This window comes from Sciurus carolinensis, chromosome 10 (genome assembly GCF_902686445.1).
Source record: "Sciurus carolinensis chromosome 10, mSciCar1.2, whole genome shotgun sequence".
Taxonomy (NCBI): domain Eukaryota; kingdom Metazoa; phylum Chordata; class Mammalia; order Rodentia; family Sciuridae; genus Sciurus; species Sciurus carolinensis.
The window spans coordinates 127,659,174-127,681,495 of record NC_062222.1 but is presented as its reverse complement, the minus strand read 5'-3'; the positions used below and the strand labels follow the sequence as shown (position 1 = coordinate 127,681,495).

At 34.4% G+C, this 22,322-nt stretch overlaps 1 protein-coding gene across 8 annotated transcripts in view; it reads right to left on the bottom strand.

Annotated features, from left to right (window-relative positions):
* The window catches only part of Lcorl (ligand dependent nuclear receptor corepressor like), a 141,207-nt gene that overhangs the window by 104,201 nt on the left and 14,684 nt on the right, over positions 1-22,322 (bottom strand). For all 8 annotated transcript variants that reach the window (XM_047567456.1, XM_047567453.1, XM_047567457.1 and 5 more), the window contains exon 2: positions 4,512-4,577. In XM_047567456.1, coding sequence (XP_047423412.1) covers positions 4,512-4,577 — 66 coding nt within the window. The remainder of the gene's footprint in view (positions 1-4,511; positions 4,578-22,322) is intronic.

Sequence of the window (22,322 nt, the reverse complement as noted above, 5' to 3'; positions counted from 1 at the left end):
CATGCTTTCGGGTTTTTTTTGTTGTTGTTGTTGTTTGTTTGTTTTGTGGTGCTGGGTTTGAACCCAGAACCTCATGCATACAAGGCAAACACCTTACCATTGGGTTCCACCCCCCAATCCCTATGTGCTTTCTGAAGAGGCTCTATACTTTCATAGCACTAGTTTAATTTTCCTTGAAAAGGAAAGCATAGCTGGCTTTGTCCATGCACATACAGATTTTACTGTAACTAATATCATTACTCGTTAGCCATTAACTATGATTAGAAACTTCTTTTCGTTTAAAAAAAAAAAAGGCAAGAAAAGGAAGAAAGAATTTACCTAAGGCACTTGAAAGAAAAAAAAGTTGAATATCTGGCCTTAAAAAGGGCAATGAAGTAAATATGTGCAGAGATGTGAGAAAAAGACTGCCTGAAACCCAAAGCTTAGCTAATTTATAGCTCTCCCTCTCCCCAAAAAAAGGATATGTACAAGACACATTTCAATTAAAAAAACAAATGGAATGAGATTATACAGGCATGGGATATTAAATGAATAAATTATAAACTTTACACAATAAAATCCCATACAGTTACCAAAAATTATGACCCAGAATTTTATATACCCAAATGATAGACTAGTGAACACACACAAGAAGCATAAAAATACATATACTGTGTACATAGTATATTTATGCAAAAATGGTAAAAGAGGTTATCCTTGGGTAATAGGATTGGGGTAAGTTCTTTCTAGCTCATCTGCATTTTAAAAAATGCACGTTATTTGTAATATAAATAAGAAATCTACGGGGTACTGCTGAGTGGTAGAGCACTTGTCTAGGATCATGCAGGAGGCTGTGTGTTCAATCCCCAACACTTCGAATCATCATCACCATCATCATCATCTTCAAAAAATAAAATTTATTTCCTTAGAACATTCTGTCCTTTATATAATAAATTAATTTCTGAAGGAGCATAAACATGTATCCCTTCACGCACACACACACACACACACAAATACATAGCTATATAAACAAACAAACTGGGAGAAGCAAAAGGCTGGGGTCACAATTTGTGATCTGGTTTACCCGGCAAGAAAGAAAACCAGAGGAACCATCATGCAGAGGTTAAACTCTTGATTATTTAGGACTTTTCCTTTGTTCATTCCTAAGTTCAATAGAAAAACTGGTGCAAGTATAATTAGTTAACAGTACTTATATTAAACATATTTAATTCAGTGCAAAACTATGATAAAATAAGAAATGATTAAAATTTAAAAGTTTAAAAGAAATCTCTCCATAGCCATAATAATGATAAAACACTAGAGCAGCCACAAGTTGGAGTTTCCAACCTTAAAGTCATGTTCTGCAAAGACAATTAATTCATCTGACTGAAGACTGGTGGCTGGACAGTTATCTTTCATAAATACTTTCAACTGACTCTAAACTGAGGAGAAAACTTTTATTCACACCACCACTAATTATTACTCTCTTAACTTAAAACAGTTCTTTATACAGAAGAGCGAAGGACCCTTAAAGATACCTTGGGTCTCAGTAGAATGGAAGGTATCAATCAATGAAGGTACCAAAGTTAACACATAAAACTGACCAGATATAATACCTAAAAATAATTTAATCAAAATTAAAGTAGGAAACCTATACTAATACTACTCATTTTGCAAATGAATTGTACTATAAAACTTCAGATACATCTACAAAAATGTTTTCTCCTAGTGCTCTATGTTTTCAAGCAAACAATAAGATAGCTAACCTATGGTATCACAGCAAATATATCATAATTATATCAAAAATTTCCACCAGTATTTATGCTAGAGTTTTTGGAAGAGACGACTACAACAAATACTACAACAAATAGCAAACAGTATTACATAAATAAAAAACTCTGAACACACAGGCAACATTTCTCAGAGTGGCAATCTGATCTCCAGACTGCTTATATTATATGGAACAGGAGATAAGTGTTACAAACCATTGCTGTACAGTAGCAAGGGTCCAAGAGCTTCAATGGTTTTTCAAAAACTTCTGAGCACTGATTAGTTTTGCTAGGAATGCAGAAGAGTATATACCATGTTCCTGATCTCAAGATTTAAAAACCTCCATGTCCTTAAAGCCAAGGGTAATAGATCTAGGATAATCCACAGGTGCTTTAAAAACTAGATGGGAAAGATTGAAAAACTGCTGTCCTTATATACCTGTAAGACCCCATCCCAAGGTTAGTTTACTAAAACAGGGTTATATGTGTAATAAAATTATTATAAATTTGAAACCGCCAATAAAATTAAAAATCCTTTTTGGCTCTATAATTTTATAAAATTGGGTAAAGTTTATCTGAGAGTCAACACTATTCTATAATACCTAATGTGATCAATATCACTAAAAATTGATACTAGATTAAAAAATATATGAGACCCTTAATTTACTCAGCCATAGACCTCCTCATTCCAATAAATTTTAGCAGGAAAAATACAGTGTGCCTTTTTAAAAAGTTTCATTAAAAAAAAGTTTTTTTCTTAGTTGCATGTGGAAACAATACCTTTATTTATTTATTTTTATGTGGTGCTGAGGATCAAACCCAGTGCCTCACACGTGCTAGGCAAGCGCTCTACCACTGAGCTACATAAAACCCCAGCCCCAAAAAGTTTCATATTTTTAAATTATATAATACATGTTTGATATTTAAGAAAAAACACGTATCAATCAAAATGAAAACTATCCACAGTGCATACTTCAAATACAATCATACTGAACCTTTTAGTGTCTTTTCTTTCTAGCACATTTTTAATAAAACATATATACTTTTCCTTTTTGTAACAAAAACAGAATGAAACAGTATATAATAAATGCACAACAACTTAATTTCATCAACCTAACAATCCTTGCATATCATTCATTACAAAATTCAATAACATAACTCTGAATGGATGCAGATAGCCCAATTATGGATATAAAATAAATAACTTATTAAACAGTCCCTATTTTTCAATATATAATAGAAGAAAAAAAGAAAAAGGTAGAAACAACCTTGGAAGGACTGTTATGGGCAGAACAGTTATACATATATACATATGTGAGAGAGAGAGAGAGAGAGAGAGAGAGAGAGAGAGAGAGAGAGGGAGGGAGGGAGGGATGGGGAGGGAGGTGTGTGGGGAGAGAGAGAAAGTTAGAGGCATGTATATAAATGCCTTCTGCACATTTACTTATTTTCTTGAGATTCCTAAAAGTAAAACTACCATGCAGGTATGTATGCTTTTAGGCTTTTGATACTTACTGATAAACTCCCCTTAAGAAGGTTGTAGTAGATTTATGTAGGGGCCCTAAATCATACAAACCCAATCATACCTTGAACACTCTTACATTTTATCATTAAAAATAATTACTTTCAACTTGATGGTCAACCTTTTCCACTGGAATAAGATGCAATACACAATGTGATAGTTATCATAAGAAAACACTTGGGATCATAATCTGAGTCTAAAATAATAAACTGTACTCAGATTTTAAAATATGAAATATTAAAGAAATCTTATAAAATTATATAAACAGTAGCAGTAAGCAATTTTTGGCACACGTGAAAAAAATAGTATCGTTTAAAGACATAAGTTTGAAAACAAAATGGTAACATTAAGATGAAAAAAATGCTAGGACTATCCTTTACATTAAACAATTGAGAAGAAAATCAAAGTAGGTCATATTTAATAAAGAAATGTATTTCTGTTAAGTTTAAATACAAATTTGTCTGTTATCAATTATTATCACCATCATTAGTATGAGTATTTCTGCCAAGGACACTTCTCCTTTGATCAACAGTAATAAAGGCTCTTACACATCTTCAAACACTATGCCAGTGAAGAGCTTTGCCTTACAAGCTTAAGAGACTTTTCCCAAATTCAGCAAAAACAAGAAAAAAAATCAGTCTCCTGACTTGTAATCAATATTCTTTTGTATAAATTCTTCCAAAGAATATCTTACTGCAATTCTAGCTCTTCAGATATTTGAAAATGTCCTGACACAAATGGATAAAATGAATGTATAAATTAATTTAGCTATAGACTGTCTAATATTCACAGAAGTTTCAGTACAAAAAATATTAAAAGCACATACAAATTTTAAAAAATAAAAATTGGGGGCAGAGCTTTTAAGAAGGCATTTAATTAACTGAATTGATTTAATTAGTTTGATATGTTTAGTTGATTTATTTAAATCCTATCCATGAGTAAGTTACGAAAGGTAACTGTAAAATAATTCAAATCAAAATACATTACTTAGCCAAAGACAAATTTCATTTTCAATTTTGATTTAGTGTAGCAAAATTTTAAAAAGATATTAGGATATAATGTAACACGTCATGTAATAAAATAATAAAAGTATATTTTATTATTTTACTTATTCATTTAAAAATACTTTTAAGAGAGACCATAAGTTCATATTTAATAAAAAGTTACTAGAATAACAATTTTTCATATGTTAAATGGGGCAGGAACTTAAATTTTAAAATAAAATAAATTTTAAAAATTACCTTCAAATAAACTGAGGTCTCTTCGTAGCCGTGGTCCATAAAGCCCTTCTAAAATACTCTCAAAACCTGTGTTTTCAAAGAGAGAAAAGTGTATTAACTACTGGAAAAGCTTTATTTTACAATAGTTAAAAAATCATAAGTTTTTGTTTATTTTATTTTTATTTTTTATTTTTTTTGCTACTAGGGCTTGAACCCAGGAGTACTCTACCACTAAGCCATCTCTCTGGTCTCTTAGTTTTTTGAGGCAGGAACTCACTAAATTGCCTCGGCTGGTCTCAAACTTGTAATCCTCCGACCTCAGACTCCCTTTTGTGTCCACCAGCAAATTATTAATTTAACATATTGTGTTTTGCCCTGAGGCTTAAATAAACTGAACTAGGCAAAATATGATGAAATAAAGTCATACCATTAGAAATTATATGAGTCTAAAGAAACTAAAATATTCAGATGCAAAAACACACTACTAAAACTAACACCTATGTCACTCAGAAATATTCCTTGTTTAGGACAGTCAGTTGTGGCCCCTGCAAAGACCAGACTTCTCTTGTTTGTGTGTCAGGCTCCACTTCTTCCACAACCAGGTCTGACAAACTCGATAAGGCTGAGACCCTGAACTCAGTAAGTCGAAAATGCATAAGACAAAAATGGAAGAGAAAAATCCTCTGCCTTCAAAACAACTGAATGGTAGAAACAAGCTAGCAAATCCTAAGGAGGCATGCACTGCCAACATGCACTGTACATTCCACAAGCATTGCCTTTTTAATTGTATTTCTTTTAGCTCTTTGACTTTGTAAGACACAAAGAAGTTAAATCTGTTTTAAATGACTGTGCTGCCTCTTTTCACATCAAAGAATCAGGGAATACTAACAAGGAAGGCCACACCTGCTTCTACCACATCTGGCTGTCTAGTTGGCAGGGAAAGAAAAGAACTTCCATGTTGGTGAAGAGAGTTGAGTGGGAGGATGGTGAAATCTAGAGTAAGATCCAAGCTGATCCAAGATGTCCTGCGTGCTATAAAATACAGTTTAATCAGAGTGCCTTTTCGTTGTTGTTGTTGTTGCTCGGTAGTGTCAAGGACTAGAGATCTCACTGAGATCAAATCAATTTTATTAAGTGAAAAATTACAGTAGAGAAAACTGAATTACACTAGAGTTCAAGACTTCAGATGTCAAAGAATTCTATATGGAAGGGAAAATTGTGGACTAGAGACATCAGTACGTTTCAGGTGCTTTGAGACTGAATCAAACCAACAGGTAAGTTCTGCATGATGAACTGTCTCTGTTATAGGTGGTTATTCTATCCTCTCAAAGTGGTGCTAAGGATTGAACAGAACACTTGGAACACATTAAGTGGGTGCTTTTTTATTAAGATTTTAGAATTTTTTACTTGTTCTTTTTAGATATATATGACAGTAGAATGTATTTTGACATATTATACATTGATGGAGTATAATTTATTCTGATTAGGATCCCATTCTTGCAGTTGCACATAATTTGGAGTTACACTGGTAGTGTATTCACACATGAAAATAGGAAAGTTATGTCTAATTCATTCTACTGTCTTTCCTGATCCCATCCCCATTCCCTTCCCTTCATTTCCCTTTGTCTAATCCAAGGAACTTCTATTCTTGCCCTCCCCCAACCTTATTGTGTGTTAGCATCTACATATCAGAGAGAACATTCAGCCTTTGGCTTTTTGGGATTAGCTTATTTCATTTAGCATGATAGTCTCCAGTTCCATCCATTTACCAGCAAATGCCATAATTTCATTCTTCTTTATGGCTGAGTAATATTCCATTGTGTGTGTGTATATATATATATATATATATATATATATATATCTCAATCACAATTTCTTTATCCATTCATTTGTTGAAGGGTACCTAGTTTGGTTTCATAGTTTAGCTATTGTGAATTGAGCTAATGTAAACACTGATGTGGCTGCATCACTGTAGTATGCTGGTTTTAAGTCCTTTGGGTATATACTGAGGAGTGGGATAACTAGGTCAAATGGTGGTTCCATTCCAAGTATTCTGAAGAATCTTCATACTGCTTTCCATAGAGGTTGCACCAATTTGCAGTACCACCAGCAATATATGAGTGGTACCTTTTTCCCTAAGTGGATGCTTTGACACTGAGATACAACCCACCCTGGAAAACATCATAAAGAGAAAGCAACTCATTATAAAGACTCATAACAGTGGAATAGCTATCCATTCCAACAGATGCACAAATCTCAATAGGGAAATACAGGAAACATAAGAATACAAGTGAATAAGACACCTCCAAATATTTCTAATTTCCAATAACCAAATCCATTGATGTCAAAGTGGAAGAAATACCAAAAATTTTAAAAAGTTGATGGTTAAAATGATCAGCAAATTAAAAGAACTAAGGTATGAACTCAGGAAGATAATAAAAGACTTGAAAGAACATTTCAATAAAGAAATAGTGATTCTGAAAAAGAATCACCAAACAGAAATACTGAAAATAAAAAATTCAGTAAGTAAAATAAAAAATTCAGTGGAGAGTCTCACCAATACACTAGATCAAACAAAAGAATATTAGGGTTCAAAGACATGATGGATGAATTAGAACTCTCAGGCAGTCATAAAGGTAAAAAAAAAAAAAAAAAAAAAAAAGAAAGAAAAAAAGAAGAAGAAGAAGAAGAAATAGAATACATGAGAGCTCTGGGACATTAAACGACCAAACTTAAGGTTCACAAGTTTTGAGGAAGAAGAGGAAATACAGACTAATGGCATAGAAAACTTATTCAATGAAATAACTACAGAAATTTTCCCTAATCCTTGGAATGAGATGGACAGGCAGATACTAGAGGCATTGAGAACCCCAAATAGATATGACCAAAAAGAACTACTCTCTCACAGTTAAATACCCAAAATTCAGAACAAAGAATTTTATTTTTATCTGCTTATATATTTTTATTTTTTAAAAATTTTGTGGTGCTAGGGATTGAACAAAGTCATGCTCTTCAACAGAGGTACATCCCTAGTCCTTTTTATTTTGAGACAGGGTCTTGCGAAGTTGCTCAGGTAGGCCTCAAACTTTGCAATTCTCCTACCTCAGCCTCCCAAGTAGCTAGGATTACAGGAATGTGCCAATGCACCTGGCAAGAAAGAATTTTAAAAGCTACAAGAGTGAAATACCAAGTCACTTAAAAGGCAAACCAATCAGAATAACAGCAGATTTCTTATTCGAAACTCTAAAGGCAAGAAGGGCATGGAATGATGTATTTCAAGCCCTAACCACCAACCTAGATGACAACGTACAGCAAACTGATCCACCTAAATCAAAAGAGAAATAAAAACCTTCCAATAAAAACCCTAAAACTAATGGAATTCACAACCACTAAGACAGAAGCAGAAGATACTTAAGGGACTCTTACAGAGAAGATAAAAATAACCAAGACAACACAGGAAAAGAGTAAATCTCATTAGCAGAGTACATAAGCAAAGAGAATTATGAACAAATATTAAAATAAAATGATAGAAAACAACATATACCTCTTTGGATTAACCCTGAATGTAAAAGTTCTTAAATCTCTAATTGAAAGACACAGATCCACAGACTAGATTACAAAACAAGATTCAACTGTATGTTGTCTTCAAAAAAGAAATCTCACTGGCAAAAACATTCACAGACCTAAAGTGAAAGGATAGAAAATGACATTCCATGTAAATGGAAACCAAAAGCAAAAAGGAGTGACTATTCTCATAGGTAACAAACAGACTTCAAGCCAAAATTAGAAGAAACAAAGAAGATCACTACATATTAATACTGTGTCATTTACAGGAAAATGCATGGAACTGGAGAGCATCATGTTAAGCAAAAATAAGCTACAAGGATAAGTATCATAAGTTTTAGCTCACATATGGAAGCTAGAGGGAAAAAAAAAAGATGTCATGAAAGTAGAAAGGAGACCATTAGGGTAGAAAAAAGGTATCAGGGAGGGGGGAAGGGGAATGTAAGCATGTACAAATATTCCACTATTGGTGCTCTTCTATATAATTGATTCTTAAAAAGAATTTTAAGATATGAGAAGTGGCACACACCTATAGTTCCAGCATCTCAGGAGGCTAAGACAGGAAGAATTCTATGTACAGGTTCTATGGAAAGTTATCTTTTAAACTTTTAAAACACAAGCCTCTACTGGCAAAAATTTGACTATGTACCTTCACTATCTCTATCTATATGTTGAAAACAAAAAAGGAAATAAGAATGAAATTTAAATGTTTTAAATGTCTGTATATTAAGTCTTCTTAGTAATCATTAGGTTATCACTCAAGGCATATGTATTATTTACTTACTGCTTCATAACAAAAAAGACCATAAACCTAGGGCCTTAGAACAATACAAATTTATTTGTTCACAGTTCTTTAGCTCAGAAGACTTGGCACAATGTAGCTGTTGTTGCCCAGGGTATAATAACGGTACAGTAAAAATGCTGACTAAGTTGCATTCTCACCTGGAGGCATGGGAAAAAATCTGGTTCCTTGAATTCTGTTGTTAGGTCTACAGCCATACTACCCTGAACACACTCAATCTTGTCTGAATTCTACTGCTAGCAAAATTCAATTTCTTATTAATACAGGAGAAGTCCATGTTTCCTTGATATGAGCCAAGGGTCACCCTTAGGTCCTAGAGGTCACCTTTACTTCTTGATGTATGGCTTCCTCCATCTTCAAGCTAGCAACTGTATATAGAAGTTTGAATATCTTAATTCCCTTCTACCAGCAGCAGGAGAAAACTCTCTACTTTTAAAGGACTCACTTGATTAAATCAGGCCCACCTGATAACCTCCCTCTTAAGTCAATTGTGCCTTATAACATAACCTAATCACTAGTCAGAGGGTGGGAATGGGGTAGGGCATTGGGGTAGTAGTTGGATATAGGGCCTAAGTTTGCCCATCACATCATAATACACACTTTAAGTAAGATTTGCTATTAATGACGGTGGCTCTAAAGTCTCCTATTAAATTCCCATCTTGATATGTTTCAATTTTTTAGTTCTATTTCTTTTCAAATATAATTAAAATTGTATTACTATTACCTCATAATATTCTAATAAAGAGACTACACTAGGATAGAAAAAAATAATTTCAAACTTTCTTCTTGTTCACTTAAGCTTAATTTTAACTACCTTTTTTAAAAAATATTTTTAGTTATAGGTGGACTATCAAGTTAAACAATTATAGAATGAATGCATTCTCTTCCATCAGAATAACTGAGATGTGACCTTCTGAAAAATAATGAGTATTAAGTTATCTATTTAAAAATTACTAGAATAATCACTCTTGTTTTAAAAAGTGAGCATCACAAGACATTCTAATATTTTTTTTTCTATCCTTTGGATTGAGTAGACTATATTGTAGACTGTTCATCAAAAATATGGTACAGCTTTCTCTTAGAGTGTAAAAAGCTGGAAAGAAAATCATTCTCATCCTAACAAGAAAAAGCTGAATACAAAGAGCATTACTTAAATCAGTTGGAAAGTTGAGATGGTAGGGCAATCTACCAACTTGAAAATGTATGAAGAGGACAAATGACTCCAAAAGGAAGTGGCAGAGTATGGAAAGAGCACCATCATGCAGGTGGGTTAGAAGAATTAAATTAATATTTTAAACTAATTGGTAATGAATCAAGTGTGAACTGATATGAGAGTACAGGACCACTGGGAACTGCAGATAGCCACTCCTCAGTTCTTTACCCATGGACATCACCAATAGTTGACAAGAAAGTGAAATAACAGCAGGAAAAAGGAGATGTAGTAATGTAGGCTCTAGTAACACAGGCCTGGAAAAACAGTCTGCCATTGTGAGGAAAGCACAGGATGCTGACTAGTCACTAAGAAGTACAAACTTTTAAGCTGCTTGTTATACAGCAGCAAACCATGTCACTCCCAGAGCATAAGTGAATACTATTCATTGTGACAGGAGTAGTGAAAAAAATCTTATCCCTGAAGAAGAACAATAAACTGTCCTGGACTTACAAGGATATCTTCCACAGCATGGCAAAAGGTAGGATCTCTGAGAAAACCCTATTCCCAAGATCCAATAACACAAAGACTGCCTAAAATTGAGGCTGAATGAAGACAACAGAGAAATTATTATCCCCAACCCCCACTAACAGGCTTATTATTTAAAGAGTATTAACAAGCAAAAACAACCTACCAGTGATGAGAAAGACAAAAGCTTGACAAGACCCTCTAGGAGGTGCAGGGCAGAGGGGAGGTTAAAGATTAAAGTGGAACAGGAACACTGAGGGTGGGGGAAACCTCAACAAAACAACTGTCACCCTAAGTTACATAAAAGGAAGAGTTAACATCAAAGGCATTTGAAGCTGGTGAAAGCGATTAACTAGAGTAACAACAAAATCCAAAGGCAGCTTATCTTCTGACTAGATAGACTCAGTCCTTGATATTACCAGCCTAGCAGCATAAAAGACATGATTTCCAGGCATAAAAGCTATTCATCTCAGTGCCTACCATTCTACACACTGTATCTGACAATTGTTCAAAACATAAAAAAACAAAAACAAAAACAAGAATAAACTCACTATTAAGAAACTAAAGATCTACAGAAACCTTACTCAGACATGACACAGATGACATATCAGAAAAGGACTTTAAAATAACTATGATTAGTACATTAAAGACTTTCATGGAAAAGTGAGTAACATGCATATATAGATAGGGAACATCAACACAGAAACTATGGAAAAGTCAAATGAAATTTCTACAAATAAAAACACAATAAAGGGGATGAAAAATGTCTTCCAAAGTTTCTTCAGTTGAGTCAACATAGCCAAGGAAAAAACCAGTGAATTTTAAAGTAGGTAAACAAAATGTATCCAAACTGAAATACTACATTGAAAAGGGTGGTGGTGGTAGTGGGGGGGAATTCAAGAACTGTGAGGAAATATCAAATTGTCTAACATAAATATAACTAGAATCCCAAAAGGAAAAGAGAAAAAGAATGGAACAGACTATTGAAAATATAGTAATTGAGAATGTTATAAAAATAATGAAAGATTTCAAATCACAGATCCAAGAATCTCAGAAAACACTGAGCAGAATACTTAAGAGAAAATCTTGAAAGCAGCAAGAGGGAAAAAAGGAAAAAAGAACTGCAGCACAACTCACATCCCAAACTATGCAAGTCAGAAGACAATGAAGTGACGTCACGAGTCGAAATAAATTCCACCCAACATTTTATGCCTAACAAAAGTTATCTTCCAAAAATGCAAGCAGAATGAAAATATTTTGTACAGACAAAAAGTGAGAGAATTCATTATCAACAGATCTGCACTATAAGAAATATTAAAGGGAATTCTTCAGGCACAAGAAATAAATTACCACATAAACATAAGGATCTACATGACAAAATGAAGATTACTGAAAAATTATTACAAATGAAGGTAAATGTAAGACTTTCCCTGTTTTTAAATGCTCTAAAAGAAACTCAACTATCTGAAGCAAAAACAGTTATAATAGGTAACACTTATGTAAGTCATATATAGACAGATTATATGAATAATTTTTAAAACATTAAGATAAAAACCAACACAAATTTTTTTAAATGGGTAAAAGATCTGAACAGACACATCAGCAAGAAAGATATATGTACACCAAAATACGTACATGAAACGATGCTCATCATCATGTGTCACTGATATGCAAATTAAAACCCAAATAAAATACCACCAAACACTTGCTGGAATGATTGAAAAGAAACCTCTAATAACGTGCTGAGAAGGATGCAGAACAACTGAAATTCTCATAAATTGCTGGCAGGAATGCAAAATGGAAAATGGTTCGACAATTTCTAAGAAATTAAATATATTACACAGGAGCAACCAACTCTACTCCTAGGTATACACATGCACGAGAAAATACAAAAGCACATGGTTGCCAATGACTCGCTGTAGGAAAGGAGAGGACTACCACAACACACAAAAGAACTTCCGGGAATGATGAAACCATCCTACATCTTGATTGCTAAAGAGCTGGAAACCCAACTGTTTGTGTGTCAGACTCACAGAAATGTACTCTGTAAACTACACCTTAATCAGTCTTTGTCAAATTTTTTTTAATATGACATAAGAGATAATTTTTTAAACCAAGAAAGAGGAAGGTCATTATTGAGAATTACATGAACTTTAAGGTTAGAATGCTTGGTGGGTTATCCTCAAGAACAATGAAATCCACAAATGTCAGGAAACTAAAAATTAGGTGTCAAAGTCATCAGTAATAGGGAAAGACAAACTGGCTTTCACATTTTTGGGGGGTGCTGGGGATTAAGGCTTCCAACATTCTGAGCATATAAGTTGATAAACTGACTTTCAGCATGCTCACAGAACACTAAAAAATCCCATGATCCTCAAAAATAAAGAGACTTTTACTTGGGGATATAATGATTTGAAAGTAAAAGCACAATAGAGCGTGTACATAAGACAACTACCTTAAAAAAAAAAAAAAGCTTCTTGAGAGTAAACATAATATGTTCACATGAATATGACCTTTTATAAAAGAATTCCTATCAGATAATCCTAATCCCTTTCCTGGTGGGTGAAACTAACATATACATATAGACGTGTGTGTGTGTGCACATGTGTAAATTAAAGGACAGTAAGAAGAAATGTTCTTTTTAATAAAAGATTATAATTTATTTAAACTAGCCCTAATTTACCTAAGCATAATCTCTCTTACCACTCGCTAATCGTACATCTTATCCAGGTGTTTTTATCCTGCCTCCACTCTATTCCTCACACTTGGCTCATTCTTTATAGTCTGCCGTTATTGGTCTCTACTTACTGTTCTCAAGCCCTTCTTTTGCCTAATTCAAATTGTGTTTTAAGAAAGAACTGCTAATTAAGCTATTCCTCATTAGTATTTGTTCCTCCTTAAATGCCCATTATACTTATTCATATCATACAATTTAAGTCTTTGAGCCTTATCAAGGAAGCCTTTCCAACCCCAAGTGTTGCTAAACTCAGATGAATTCAGAGAACTTGGTTACTGAAAATCATCCATTTCAAATCTGAATAACTGAAAACAAATATATTAGGAAAGCTATTATTTCCATAACTCATAAAGTGGGATTCTAGTATTTTGTATCCAAATCTTTTCCATGATCGCCTCATATTGCTGGATGAATTAACAAACTCCAAACCAAATCAAAGTCAAAGCCATAATTTAAAAAGCAAAATAAGACAAAACAAAACTCTCTTTAGAAAAAGCAGTCAGATCTCTGGTCTGAAAAATACAGTAATTAAATTTGTAATAAATAGACCAGATGGAAAATGTGTCTTTTGTTTCTTTCCTACAGCATAAGACATACCCTGGGCAAAAAGTTAAAGCACACTGCCACTCCCCACCCCCTTCAAATCTGGTAGGACACAATTCTTTTCTACCTTGAACTTGCTATTTACTTTTATGCACACTCCTAAATTGCTGGTTTCAAGTTTATTTTAAAACCTGATTAAATGTATGCAATTATTATCATTCAAGTAACAATCTGATAATTCTGACCTACATTATAAGTGAAATAACACATCTTTTCTTACAGTCACAATTACCCAATGAAGTGCCTCTTCAGTCAGTACTGAGAAATCAATTTAAAGATCTCTTTAATTCCATGCTGGTATACATATGCCCTATATTGAATATAAACGAAAACTCAATACAAATCACCTATTAAATACTGATCCCTGGATTTAAAAGCATTAGACAGTAAGACAAAATTCAACAACCTAGACTTTGGGGTTGGAAAGAAAACAGGAAAAGATGGTGTTAGGGAAGGTTTTCCAGAAAAGATAACTACACTCAGTCTTAATAGAAGAGTAGGTGACTGCTAAGCAAAACACAGGACACATTACACATTTAGAAAACGACAGCAGCATATATGAGGCCAGGGACATATGCTCAAGAACAGCACTATGCAACAGAATGTTCTGTAATGATAGAAAATATACAAATCTGTGCTATACAGTATGTGAGGAACTGAATTTTCATTTAGTTTTAATTAATTTAAATTCAAACAGCAATGTCTAGAAATTATTTTTAAATATGGCAGAAGAATGTGATCTGAAAGGACAATATAAAAGGCTGGAGACATGCGCAGATATGAATCCTGAAGGGCAAAGCACACTGTGCCAAGTAGTTAATTTTTAATCTGAGAGCTGGAATGAGCCATGGAAGCCCTTTAAGTAGACAAGAAACAGGATTATTTTTGCATTCAGAAAAGATCACTCAAGCAGCAAGTGGAAAATAGACTGAAATGGGAAAAGAATAAAGAATAAAAGGATAAAAGGATAAATAAAAGGATAGTTAGAAAGCTTGTTGTTAGAAAGCTTGTGTTCAGAGAAAGAACACAAATTTATGTGCTAAAAGTTTACCTAACAGAAAAGATATGGCTTTGAGACATATTACTACAAATGACAGAAATAGTTAAGTAACACAGCTTCATTATTTTGAGGTGGGAATGAGAGTAGCAAAGATTTCTGGCTTGAGAAATAAGGGTGAATAAATACCGAGAAAAAAAAATCTATGAGATGTTTTTGTGTTTTGATTTTATTTGAGTAGTATTAGACACAAAAGAAGTTCATATTTGGTTAGATATGTGGGCATGAATTAAACAAATATACTCAGAGGCAGAAACACAGGCATATATCTATGGAAGATACTCATTTTTCAATTAAAATAACTAATTTAATTAATATTAATTAAATTAACTTCAAGTATCAAAATTTAAATATTTAAAATGATCATTTAAAATTTTGTTTTAGTTGATGTTATCATACTGTTCTACTATAAATACTCTAGATTTCTATACAACTGAAAATTATATCCCATTCGTACCATGCCACCCCCCAACCACTGCCAATACTCAAACCCAAAGAAAAGTCACCTTGCATCTCACCTCAAACATTCACATATTGTCCGTCAGCCACACTATATCCCAACACCCATTCCCACTCCTAAAACACATCTGGATAACTACCACTCATTGTTAAAATCTTGTTTAAGAAATACAGCCCCAATTTATAGCTTCACCTAATTTAAACTAGCTTTAAACCAGACTAGATACCTTGTTATATGCTTTATATTTGTATATAACAACCTGTATTATTCCCTTTAGAGCACTAATCATAATTTTAATGAGTCATATGTAATTTTGAAATATTTCTCCTCAGCTTACCAATTATAAAACAAATATTTGCATGTCTATCACGTGCTTTAAATACTGGCAATATATTAGTGAGAAAGAAAAGACAAGTGTTCTGCCCTCAACTCACTAGGGGAAGGAGAGTCATTAAAAAAAAAAAAAAAGTCACATAAATCCTTATTTGATATTTTTATCTGAAAAAAAATGTTATAAAATTCTGTGAGCTACAAGGAGGCAGGAACACATCTTATTTCTTGCTATGCCAATCTCAGTGACTGGCCCATGTAGGTACTCAAATATTTGTTGAAAAATGTTAATGAAAAAATTTCAGTCTAAGACCTAAGACATTTGTTCTCAAAATAACTTTCAGAATGCACCCTTTTAAGTTAAAAACTGTCTGTTATTAATAATCACCTTTCTCACATCAAGTACTTTTCTGAAATTCAATACCATTTATTTATTTATTCCCTTTCTTGCTTAGTTTAGTGCTTTTCCTGTTTCTTTAATTTCAGTGTAACCATTCCCTCTCTTCAGTGGTGCTTTACTATTCTTTTCAGTCTTTCCTTTCTGTAAACATACATCAGATATATTTTCTGCTATGACTGAAGGACTATAGGAACTCTATTAATAAAGGCGTTTTATTACAAGGTCTTGAAGTCTCCCTATCCCCCAAATGAGTACATAAATGGAAGTATTGGCATCTTATGGAGAAAAGTCAGTACTGGTGGTAAATAGCCAAAACGATCCCCTTCCAACAAAGAATTAGCCAGCCCAAAATATCAAAATAAGATGTCATTAGCAGTGCTATGTCTCATTTTATGCAAATCTAGTAGTAAAAAAAAAAAAAGTAGCCTTATATAGAAATGAAGACAAAAATCTGGAATAATACACGGTTAAGAACTTAAATAGATTTGCTGAGCATTTAAAAGAAAAACTCCACGTGTATCTTTTATAGATGATACCTAATAAATAATGTATATCTAATTCTTCAAATTGAATTAATTTATAGGAAATAGAATATCAAAGTTTTATGTTAGACTAATAGTAAAAGAACTACATATACCTCCAGAATGGAGGCAAGGGGATAGATAGGACTGGCAAACTACAATGGGGAATTTCAATTTCATCTGTCATATTTTATTCTTTTAAGATAGGCAGTTACTTGGATATACATTGTATTACTATGTAAAACATTTGGAGGCCTGCTATAATTACTAAATTTAAACAAAGTTTTATAATTCCAAATAAATTTGCTACCTTAAATACTTTGCCGAACACCATTCCCAGTACTGCAGAAAATTCGAAGTGTATTGGAATAGCTCTGATTACTAAGGATCCTCTAATGATATCAGAATCATTGTTCTAGTCAACTTTTTTCATTTGGAAGACAGGACTGTACTAACTTTGTTTAAAACTCTTCAATGAATCTCTACTATCCACAAGATCAACTATAATATTCTAAGGCAGCTGTAGTCAAGATTATTGTGAGAATCAAAGGATCTAAAATGTGTGAAACAAGTATAAAGAGGTGGTCAATAAATGTTAGCTGCTATTATTATTATTATACTACCATTACTATGCTACTATACAACTACTGTTTGACGGTGGCCCTCAAGGTAGAATGACACAAAAAGCTATGGCTTTCTGCACAGAACCAGCTCCAAGTCCCGGAGTCAGCGCGGCGAGCTCCGGCCCGCAGGCAGCTTCAGGGACCAGGACAGGGCAGCCAGGGACTTCCCCAAGCAGCCCGGCTCCCTCCGGCGGGAGGCACCTTTCAGACCGCCCAGTGAGAGCCTTTCTACACAGAGCCAGCCACAAGTCCCCAAGCCAGCGGAGAGCTCCAGCCCACAGGCAGCCTCTGGGACCAGGGCAGGACAGCCAGAGACTTTTCCAGGCGGCCCTGCCCCCTCCAGCCACAGGCTCTTTCCACGGGGCGATCCAAGATGGCGGACTAGAGGATGACTACATCTCCTGTCGCTCCAGAACTCAGGATTCAAGAAGGGGAGGCATTGAGAGACTCGGACTAAAATAGAGCAACGGGGTGAGTCTCCCCCACCGGATGAAGCTCGGCCTGGGCGGCAGGCCCGGATAGGGGCGGCTTATCAGAGCAGGGCAGGGCAGCTAGAGTCTTCCCCAGGTAGCCCTGCTCACTCCAGTGGTGGGCTCCTCCCACACAACCAGCTTCTCCGAGCAGGCCCTCCAGTGAGAGCCTTTCCACACAGAGCCAGCGCCAAGCCCTGGAACCAGTAGCAGGCTAGGGTCAGCTTTCTTCAGAAGCACTGCATTATCAAGTTCCTCCAAGACTTCAGGCTACTGAAGGCTGGGAGGTGATACACTGGAAATCTACAGGGACACTATAAGTCAACAGAGGAAATCTGCAATATCTCAGAGTCCCACTGACATCTGACCAATATGAGAAAACAAGGGAAGAAAATGTCCCAAACAAACCTAGATACTATAACAATAAAACCCAATGATAGCACAGTAGAAGAAATGTCAGAAAGAGAGTTCAGAACGTACATAATTAAAACAATCAGGGAAGCAAACGAGGAGATGAAAGAGCAAAGGCAGGCATTAAATGATCGCACCAATCAACAGTTAAAAGACCAAATACAGGAAGCAAGAGATCACTTCAATAAAGAGTTAGAGATTCTGAAAAAAAAAAAAAAAAAAAAAACAAACAAATCCTTCAAATGGAGGAAACAATAAACCAAGTTAAAAACTCCATAGAAAGCATAACCAATAGGATAGAAAACCTGGAAGACAGAACCTCAGACATTGAAGACAAAATATTTAATCTTTAAAACAAAATTGACCAAACAGAGAAGATGGTAAGAAATCATGAACAGAATCTACAAGAATTATAGGATATCATGAAAAGGCCAAATTTAAGAATTATTGGGATTGAGGAAGGCTTAGAGAAACAAACCAAAGGAATGAACAATCTATTCAATGAAATAATATCAGAAAATTTCCCAAATCTGAAGAATGAAATGGAAAATCAAGTTCAAGAGGCTTATAGGACTCCAAATATACAAAATTACAACAGACCCACACCAAGGCACATTATTATGAAAATACCTAACATACAAAATAAAGACAGAATTTTAAAGGCCGGAGAGAAAAGAATCAAATTACATTCAGGGGGAAACCAGTAAGAATATCAGCAGATTTTTCAATCCAGACCCTAAAAGCTAGAAGGGCCTGGAACAACATTTACCAAGCCCTGAAAGAAAATGGATGCCAACCAAGAATCTTATACCCAGCAAAACTTACTTTCAGATTTGATGATGAAATAAGATCCTTCCATGATAAACAAAAGCTAAAGGAATTTACAAAAAGAAAGCTGGCATTACACAACATTCTCAGCAAAATATTCCATGAGGAAGAGATGAAAAACAACGATGCAAATCAGCAACGGGAGGAACTAGCCTAAAGGAATAGCCAAATAAAGGAGAAACCAAATCATGTCAAAAAACAAAAATGAGTCAAATGACTGGGAATACAAATCACATCACAAATAATAAACCTGAGTGTTAATGGCCTGAACTCCTCAATCAAAAGACATAGACTGGCAGATTGGATTAAAAAGAAAAATCCAACAATATGCTGCCTGCAAGAGACGCATCTTATAGAAAGAGATACCCATAGACTAAAGGTGAAAGGATGGGAAAAAACATACCATGTACACGGACACAGCAAAAAAACTGTGGAGTATCCATCCTCATTTCAGATAATGTGGACTTCAAGCCAAAACTAGTCAGAAGGGATAAAGAAGGACATTTTATACTGCTTAAGGGAAGCATAAATCAGCAAGACATAACAATCATAAATATCTATGCCCCGAACATTGGCTCATCCATGTACATCAAACAAATTCTCAATTCCAGAAATCAAATAGACCACAACACAATAATACTAGGTGATTTTAACACACCTCTCTCACCACTGGGTAGATCTTCCAAACAAAAATTGAATAAAGAAACTATAGATCTCAATAACAGAATCAACAATTTAGACTTAACCGACATATAAAGAATATACCATCCAACAAAGAACGAATGCACTTTCTTCTCAGCAGCACCTGGATCCTTCTCTAAAATAGACCATATTTTATGCCACAAAGCTACTGTTAGCAAACACAAGAAGATAGAGATACTACCTTGTACTCTATCAGATCATAATGGATTGAAATTAGAAATAAATGACAGAATAAAAAACAAACTTCTCCAATACCTGGAGATTAAATAATACACTATTATATGATGAATGGATAACAGAAGACATCAGGAGGGAAATTAAAAAATTCTTAGAAGTAAACGAGAACAAAGACACATCATATCAAAATCTCTGGGACACTATGAAAGCAGTACTTACAGGAAGATTTATTTCATGGGGCGCATTCAACAAAAGAAGTAGAAATCAACAAATAAATGACTTAACACTACAGCTCAAAGCCCTAGAAAAAGAAGAGCAGACCAACACCAAAAGTAGTAAAAGACAGGAAATAGTTAAAATCAGAGCTGAAATCAACGAAATAAAAACAAAAGAAACAATCGGAAAAATTAACAAATAAATAGTTGGTTCTTTGAAAAAATAAACAAAATTGATAAACCCTTAGCCACACTAACAGAGAAAGAGGGAGAAAACTCAAATTACTAAAATTCGGAATGAACAAGGAAATATCACTACAGACATGAGTGAAATACAAAACATAATTAGAAGCTATTTTGAAAATCTATACTCCAACAAAACAGAAAACCTCGAAGACATCAACAAGTTTCTAGAGACATAAGAATTACCTAAACTGAACGAGGAGGACATACACAACTTAAATAAATCAATTTCAAGCAATGAAATAGAAGAGGTCATCAAAAGTCTACCAACAAACAAAAGTCCAAGACCAGATGGATTCTCAGCTGAGTTCTACAAAACCTTTAAAGAAGAGCTCATTCCAATACTCCTCAAAGTATTCCATGAAATAGAAGAGGAGGGAACCCTCCCAAACTCATTCTATGAAGCCAATATCACCCTGATAACCTAAACCAGACAGAGACACATCGAGGAAAGAAAATTTCAGACCAATATCCTTAATGAACATCGATGCAAAAATTCTCAACAAAATTTTAGCAAATTGCATACAAAAATATATTAAAAAGATAGTGCACCACGATCAAGTGGGTTTTATCCCAGGGATGCAAGGTTGGTTCAACATCCGGAAATCAATAAATGTCATTCACCATATCAACAGACTTAAAGTTAAGAATCACATGATTATTTCAATAGATGCAGAAAAAGCATTTGATAAAATACAGCATCCCTTCATGCTCAAAACACTAGAAAAAATTGGGGTAGTGGGAACATTCCTAAACATTATAAAGGCAATCTACGCTAAGCCCATGGCCAATATCATCCTAAATGATGAAAAACTGAAAGCATTCCCCCTAAAAACTGGAACAAGGCAGGGATGCCCTCTTTCACCACTTCTATTCAACATCATCCTTGGAACTCTAGCTAGAGCATTTAGACAAACTAAAGAAATTAAAGGGATACGAATAGGAAAAGAAGAACTCAAACTATCCCTGTTCGCTGATGACATGATTATTACATATTTAGAGGAACCTGGAAATTCCACCAGAAAACTTTTAGAACTCATAAGTGAATTCAGTAAGGTAGCAGGTTACAAGATCAATGCTCATAAATCCAATGCATTTTTATACATAAGTGATGAATCTTCAGAAAGAGAAATTAGGAAAACTACCCCATTCACAATAGCATCGAAAAAAATAAAATACTTGGGAATCAATCTCACAAAAGAGGTGAAAGACCTCTACAATGAGAAATACAGAAAACTAAAGAAAGAAATTAAAGAAAACCTTAGAAGATGGAAAGATCTCCCATGTTCTTGGATAGGCAGAATTAATATTGTTAAAATGGCCATACTACCTAAAGTGCTATACAGATTCAATGCAATTCCAATTAAAATCCCAATGATGTTACCTTACAGAAATAGAGCAAGCAATTATGAAATTCATCTGGAAGAATAAAAAACCCAGAATAGCTAAAGCAATCCTCAGTAGAAAGAGTGAAGCAGGGGGTATCGCAATACCAGATCTTCAACTCTACTACAAAGCAATAGTAACAAAAACAGCATGGTATTGGTACCAAAATAGAAAGGTGGATCAATGGTACAGAATAGAGGACACGGACACAAACCCAAATAAATACAATTTTCTCATACTAGACAAAGGGGCCAAAAATATGCAATGGAGAAAAGATAGCCTCTTCAACAAATGGTGCTGGGAAAACTGGAAAACCATACGCAACAGAATGAAATTAAACTCCTATCTCTCAGCCTGCACAAAACTCAACTCAAAATGGATCAAGGTCCTCGGAATCAGACCAAAGACCCTGCATCTTACAGAAGAAAAAGTAGGTCCAAATCTTCAACATGTTGGCTTAACAGGATTCCCATAGCACAAGAAATAAAAGCAAGAATCAACAATTGGGATAGATTCAAACTAAAAAGCTTTCTCTCAGCAAAGGAAACTATCAGTAATGTGAGGAGAGAGCCTACAGAGTGTGAGAATATCTTTGCCACTCATACTTCAGATAGAGCACTAATTT